Source organism: Equus quagga, chromosome 14 (assembly GCF_021613505.1).
Source record: "Equus quagga isolate Etosha38 chromosome 14, UCLA_HA_Equagga_1.0, whole genome shotgun sequence".
Classification (NCBI taxonomy): Eukaryota; Metazoa; Chordata; class Mammalia; order Perissodactyla; family Equidae; genus Equus; species Equus quagga.
Genome location: NC_060280.1, coordinates 28,728,679 through 28,736,117, shown reverse-complemented (window position 1 = coordinate 28,736,117; position 7,439 = coordinate 28,728,679). Strand labels below are relative to the sequence as shown.

The window sequence follows — 7,439 nt, the reverse complement described above, 5'->3', positions numbered from 1 at the left end:
TTTGAACTGGGTTGAGGTGTTGGTAGCACATTCATTAGCCTAGCATGGCCGGATTTATCTGGTCACTCTATTGGGTATTTTACACCTGAAGACAAGGCTCTGGATCTAGGAATGAGACCATTAATCTCAGTTGCAGTAGAGATGGAGGGTGTGGAGAGAGAGGGGACAGAAGAGTACTCCCACTACTGATGGAGCGTTTACTATGTGCCAGGCCCTTTACATACATTTTTCATTCAGTCATCACAAGCCTTTAAGGTCGATATCATCGTTTCCATTTTGCATGTAAGAAAACTGAAGCTCAGAGTTATAGTGACTTGCCTAATATTTAATTTTTTTAAAAAAAAGGCAAGTGATGGAGTCGGGGGAGGGGAAGTGGGCACAGTTGAAATGGACTTACCGAAGCACCCCCCCCAAGTATGGCAGCGTTGATAGGGAGAAAGGGCCCCCCAACATTCCCCCTCTTCCTCCTTTGAAATGCAAATGAACATGTTATGGGGGAAAGAAACCACTTAGGACCATGCACAGCCTTCACATCTATAGCCTAACCAGCTGATCAGATCAGCTCACTTGGAATCCTGACAACAAGAAGGGGTTATTGCACGGCTGGTAGGGGAAGCAGGCTGCTTTACTGAATAGACCTTTCTCTACTCGAAGTCAGGGGGCCTGAATTTGACCCCGTCTAGACCCAGCTTCTTATTACTTGTGTGACTTTAACCTTTTAACTGAAGAGCCTCAGTTTCTTCACCTGTAAGATGGAGGCAGTAATCCCTTACCCACCAGACTGTACACTCCCATGTAGGTCAGCGGCCTTGTCTTTTTCTGTGTCAGCACCAGACATTGCACAGAGAAGGATCAGTGAATATAAACTGAACTGAACTATCCGGGTTTCACAGGATTCTTGAGAAGATCAAATGAGTGGAGACATTTGTACACACTAAACAGATGTGATTCTTGTTGCAGGGCAGAGTGACACCAAGGGTAGGGGGTTTGGGCTCAGGAAAGTCTTAACGCATGCAATGGCTGGAGGGGGAGCGCTGAAAGCAGACTGCCTCCTGGCCTCACTCATCCTGGCTTCTGACACTGCTGCCTTTACAGTCAGTGTAGTTGTGTCAGAATGTGTGGTCTGTGGAGGAGCAGGCACGTGTGCCCAGGTCGTAAGGGTACTGCTTTAATTCAGACCTTCTCGACTATTCATTCTTTCCAAAAATGAGTATTGCCAGGCCCTGTGCTTCATATTGAGGACAGAGATTTGAATCAGACCGTACCTTGAGCAGTTCCCATTATGAAGTAGGAGACAGGTAATGACAGTAACAGTAAACAGGCAGTGCCAGCTTGTTGTCCTAAGTGCTGTGATGAGACGTGGACACAATGCTAGGGAGCAAGAAGAGGAAGCTGCCATTACCCTCTTTGGAGGTATCCCAGTAAGAGCTGGACAGTAGAGCTGGACCTTAGCAATGAAGAGGCATTCTCTAGGCAGAGACAAGAGAAGTTCTAGTCATGGCAAACTTTGTGCAGAGGCATAGCCAAGTGAAAGGGCCTGGCCTGCGGACAGCAGTTCCCTGTGGTTAGAGCCCACGGGTAAGTGGGATGGTGAGAAATGAGTCTGGGCTAGATCTTAAGGGGCTTTTTATGCCTTGATGAGATGCTTGACTCTATCCTGTAAGCAAATTAAACTTCAGTTTCCTTATCTTTAAAATGGAGTTGGTAATAGTACTTCCCTGGTGGAAATTGAAATTAAAAGAAATTAATGATGTAAACTACTTAGCATAGTGCCTGGTACATAAATAGTGTTCAGTAAATGTTAATTGGTAAGCAAGAGTATGATTGGTCAGATTTACATATTAAAAAAGTCCCCCAATAGGGGCCGGCCCAGTGGTGCCACAGGTAAGTTCACACGTTCCGCTTCTCGGTGGCCTGGGGTTCGCTGGTTCGGATCCCGGGTGTGGACATGGCACCGCTTGGCAAGCCATGCTGTGGTAGGCGTCCCGTGTATAAAATAGAGGAAGATGGGCGCGGATGTTAGCTCAGGACCAGGCTTCCTCAGCAAAAAAGAGGAGACTGGCAGTAGTTAGCTCAGGGCTAATCTTCCTCAAAAAAAAAAGGAAAAAGTCCCCCAATACCTTGTAGAGGGTGGATTAGGTCAGAGGAGACTAGAAGCAAGGAGACCAGGTAAGAAATTTGCAATAATAATAAAAGATGAAGAAAGTACAACCTCAAGCATAGACTGCTTTATGATAAAGAGGAGAGAGAGATTTGAGAGGTTTGGATAGGGAGGGGCAGGGGATGAGAAAGAGGGAAATAGAAAGTATGGCTTAGAGATTTCTCTCACAAGTTACTAGGTACCTGACGTCCTTTACTGGATACAGAACAGCACATAAAGATAGACAGTCTGGGGGGAGGTGACAGATTTCCATTTTGAACATACGCCTGTAGGACATCCAGGAGGAGATGCAGACCTGGAGGCCAGGAGTTCAGCTGTAGCAGTAGGTGTCTCTGGAAATAGAGAATGGCAGCAGGGAGAGCAGGGAAAGGAGACCCCCGCACACAAGGTGGAGCCCTGAGGATCACCCGTATGTGAGGGCAGGCAGAACAGACACACCCACAGAGGACCCGGAGAAGAGCTGGTCAGAGAGGTGGGAGCAGAGTTCCAGGGAGAGGTGGTCAGTGCTCTGACAGTTAAGACAGGCCCAGTGGAATGTGGACTGATATGTATTCGCTAGCTTTAGCATTAAGGAGGACAGTGCAAAGATGGGAGTGGAAGGCAGACTTCAGTGGGTGACAGAACCTGTAGTAAGGACAGTGAGAACAGGCAACTTTTTCCCATAACCTGGGAAGATGAGAATAGCTGACATTTATTGAGCACATGCTATGTCAGGCACCATTCTAAGCACTTTGCATATATAAACTCATTTAATCCTCAAAACGAAGGTACTGTTATAGTATCCATTTTACAGGTGAAGAAAAAGGCACAAAAAATGGACTTTCCTGAAGTTACCACCCAGTAAGTGACAGAGGTTGGAACAGGACCCTTAGGAAGGCAAGAGGTGATGGGCTGGGAAGGGGAGCTTTGGTGCTTCAGGCACCCCCATGACACCTCCCAGCAAAGCTGTCCCTTCCCCACAGCATCAGCTGACTTTCTGGCAGTCCCCAGCAGTCAGAGCAGCAGCAGCAAATAGGCCCAACCTCACCTGGGCCTCTGAAGAAGGCTTGGCTCAGAGGGTTTATGCCCTTCAGGGTCTTCAACTCCACTCCCACCTCGCAGTAGAAACATCAGGGACTTGAACCAAAGTAGGAAATGATGCACTTCATTCATTCAGCAGATATTTATTGAACACTGTGTCCCAGGTACTATGCTAGGTGACAGGAACGTGGCTATGAAAAAGTGATCATTTTTGCCCTCTTGGAGTTCGAAGTCTACCATGGAAGAACAATGATAAACCAATCTGAATCAGAACCATACTTAGCTTATTGAACAGAAACAAGAAGTTGGGACATTCAAATAGTCCCCTTCCTCCCCTCCCAAACTGAATTAGTGCTTCAATCAAACAAATGTAAATCCAGCTTGAGGAACACCATGTTCTCTACACAGTACTGGGTACCTCCAGAGGGTATGGAGAAGTACAGGATATGGCACCTGCCTTCTAGGGCTCACATCCAGACTGGGTGGACCAGCTGTGCCCACAGGCAGCCCATTATACAGAAGCCTCAGTTCTGGATGTGAGCTGAGAAGAACCAGAAAGACAGGCCCTCCTTCAGTACCAAGTATCTCCCTCCAGCCTAAGATACTGCCCCTGGAGCCACCTTCCCACCCCAGCCTGTCTGACTGACTACTAACAGGTCAGACTTTGGCCAGCAGGCCCTCAGCAAGTATCATTCAGCACTTGCTACCTGCCAGCCTCGTGCAGGGCTGTAGGAGAGTAGTGAGGTAAATCAAGGGAAGGGCACTATGTGTGCCTTGAGAAGCTTAGGGAATACCGAGGGAAACAAACTGAGAATCGTATCAGACAGATAATCAAGCATTAGCCTGTGTTGCAGACTGTGTTCTAGACTCTGCAGAAGAAGGGGTCACCGTCGGCTACACTTAGGAGAAGGCTTCCTGGAGGAGGCAGGATTTGAACTGACCCGTAAAGAAAGTGTAGACTATGATTTGTTAGGAGTAGGTAGGGCCCTCCAGGCAGAGGGAACCACTTGAGCAAAGGATTCTTAGGCAGGGATAAGTTGGGGGTAAAGATGAATAGGGATGACTGAGGTCAGTGGAGATGCTGGTCTAGCAAGGCGGTAGATTTCTAGGTATTTGTGTCCCTTAACTACGATTATAGCCCAGAGCCCATTGTCGTGCCCAACTTCTTTTTGCCTCCCCAGCAGTTGGAGGCCTCCCTGCGGATGCTCTCACTCTCTGCAGCTTTGCCACCACCTGCCACGACAGATCAGGTAAGATAATAGCCGTGTGGCCTCCTATCTCCTATGGAGACTTCATCTCTTCCATGAAGGTGTATACAGAATGCAGAGCTGCCATAGGCCAGCTTCCCAAAAAGGCAGCAGCAGTGGTCACTTTTCAAGCTTGTACTGAGCATATTCGGTGGCCCAACAGTGGGCAAGGAGCTCAGGAATGATGAGGAAGAGCAAATGTGTTAAGAGCAGGGCGTTGTCAGCTAAGACGACATATGGAAGAAACAGTGCAGAAGCCTAAAAGAAGGACACAGCTAAGAAATGCATACTGAGTGCTGTGGGAGCTCCAGAGAAGCAAAGGTGGACGTGAGCAGAGGAAGCTTCAGACAGGAAATGCAACCACAGAGGACCTTGACTGAGGAGTACGGTCTGGATGAAGAGAATAATATCAGTGGTATACCTATTTGTTGTTTACAAAACACCTCGTAACTAGTCATCATCCAGCTGAGTTAGGTGGTTGGAACCCTGATACAAACCCCAGCTCTCTTCTTTTCTGCCTTAGTACAGCACCTGACCTTTCTTGCAAAGGTGGCAAGAAAAAATAATAATAATAACCACTTTTTGGGGCCGGCCTGGTGGTGCAGCAGTTAAGTTCTCACATTCTGCTTCAGCAGCCCGGGGTTCGCCAGTTCGAATTCTGGGTGCAGACCTGGCACTGCTTGGTAATCCATGCTGTGGCAGGTGTCCCACGTATAAAGTAGAGGAAGATGGGCACGGATGTTAGCTCAGGGCCAGTCTTCCTCAGCAAAAAGAGGAGGCTTGGCAGCAGTTAGGTCAGGGCTAATCTTCCTCAAAAACAAAAACATTTTTCTAATCATTCAGCATGTAGTTATTGAGTACCTACGCTGTATCAGGCATTGTGCTAGGCGCTGAGCATACAGTAGTTAACAAGACAAATTCCCCATCTTCATGGAACACAGAGAGTAAACAAAAAATAAAATGTTTACAGATTGCAATGAGTACTAGGTGCTCTGATAAAGAATAGGGTCTCTCTGAGTGGGCAGTGTTTATGCAGAAGGATGGTGGTCATGGTGGTGCCTGCCAGGGTCAGGCACTATTCAAAGCACTTTATATTAATTCATTTAATTCAGCAACCTGAAGTCCGTATTTCTATCCCTATTTTAAGGTGAAAAAACTGAGGCCCAAAGAGGTCAGGAAACTTGCCTCACACAGGTGCTAAGTGGTACAGCCGGAATTGGAGCCCTAGCAGTCTGGTTTCAAAATCTAACTACTGCACTATCCTGAGAAGGAGCCAGCCCTGTAAGGAACTTGGAGAGGAATATTCCAGGCAGAGAGAAGAGCAAATGCAAAGACCCTGAGGCTGAAAGAGCTTAACATGACCTAGGAACTGAGACAAAGGCGGTGGCACTGGAACATAGAGATGGATCTAACGAGGTCGAAGGGCACCAATCATCCAGGATTTGGAAACCGTAGAAAAGAATTTAGATTTTATTCTAAATGCGAGGACAGCCATGGAAGTGTGTTAAGCAGGGGAGTGAGAGCAATTTAAATTGTGAAGAATTCACCCCAGGTGCTGAACGGAGAACAGGCGTCTTTCAGGGTGGGCCGCATGATGGTGGTTGGTGATCCTGAAAGGGGGATTGCAGAGATGTAGTGGAGAAAGGAGCCATACAGTGCCACCGTGTGCCGGGCACCGTTCTAGGTCCGGGCTGAACAAGGCACAAAGCCCCTGCCCTTGGAACTTTTTGAAAAACAAGATGATTTCAGAGAATAATACTACGAACAGAATACGTTAGCTTGTTTATTATTAATTGTAATAGCTAACCCCTATTTAACACTTGCTATGCACTAGACATTATTTTAAGTTCCTTACATGTGTAAACTCATCTCATTCTCCCCACAACCCAGTGAGATGGGTACCATTGTTATCCCCATTTAATAGATGAGAAAACTGAGGCTCTTTTCAGCCTGAAGACCTACAAGGTGTTATGTCTCTTTTCTATAAAAACTGAGACACACAAAGGTTAAGTCACTTGCCCAGGGTGTCCCAACCAGTGGCTCTGAACATGTGACTCCAAACTCCATGCTTCCCTTATACCGCTCTGAAGTCATGACGCGCGGCTTCTGGCATATTTTTCTAGCCAGTTTGCCTTCTTTTAAATAGACTTCATTTTGCAATTAACATTTAACATTTTTTATGCTTTTCTAGAGCCTACTTTGATGACAGATAGGGTCAGTCCAGAAGTACCCCCAGAGTTTGGGGTTATAGTCCTAAAGAGAAGCCATCAGATGTCTGATCCATTTCCCCATTTTCCTTCCCCCTCTGTCCGTCAGCTCCCCCAGCACCATTTTCAGGTCACGCCATTTGTTTGGCACATGGATCAGTCTCAGTTCCCACACATCGCAGTTTTTATCACATGCGCAAATCCTTCCCTAGAGGAGGAGAGGTGCCAGTCCCCACCCAGGACTCTACATTTTGTGGCCTTTATTGCTACTCTGGTTTGTGGTCACCAGCTCATCCTTTCTCTCTGCGTCTTCCCTGGCATGTCCCATACATACCCATCAGCATTTATGCTAGGGTCACAGGGCTGTGTCCCGGCTCCAAGCACAAGCTTTTGAGTGAGACGTCCATGAGGTGGAACACTCAATCTGCTGCTAGGTAGCTAAGTGACCGGGCAAGTGACTTGACCTTTCTGAGTCTCAGTTTCCTTACAAGTAACAGCAGGGCAACATACTTCTTACCTAATAGGATGATGGCAAGAATCACCCTAGAGGAAAGAAGTGGACACTCTTAGTTCCCTTTTCCTCTTCCCCTCCTAGCCAAGGGGGTGAAGTGTCAGTGAGCCATAGGAAGGGAGGTCTGTGAGCCACTTAGTCTGCGCTGTCATCCCTCACCTGCCAAGCAGAAGCACTGTTCCTGCTTTAGTGTTTCTGCCTTCCTCATGTGCCAACTCCCAGGGGGACATACTGTCTTTGATCTGTTAAACATAACATACAAAGTGTGGGAGAAAGAGAAATAAGAATTTTCC

At 47.2% G+C, this 7,439-nt stretch overlaps 1 protein-coding gene across 4 annotated transcripts in view; it reads left to right on the top strand.

The window, feature by feature from the left end:
* The window catches only part of C2CD3 (C2 domain containing 3 centriole elongation regulator), a 134,780-nt gene that overhangs the window by 114,802 nt on the left and 12,539 nt on the right, over nt 1–7,439 (top strand). For all 4 annotated transcript variants that reach the window (XM_046685207.1, XM_046685205.1, XM_046685208.1 and 1 more), the window contains one exon: nt 4,320–4,431. In XM_046685207.1, coding sequence (XP_046541163.1) covers nt 4,320–4,431 — 112 coding nt within the window. The remainder of the gene's footprint in view (nt 1–4,319; nt 4,432–7,439) is intronic.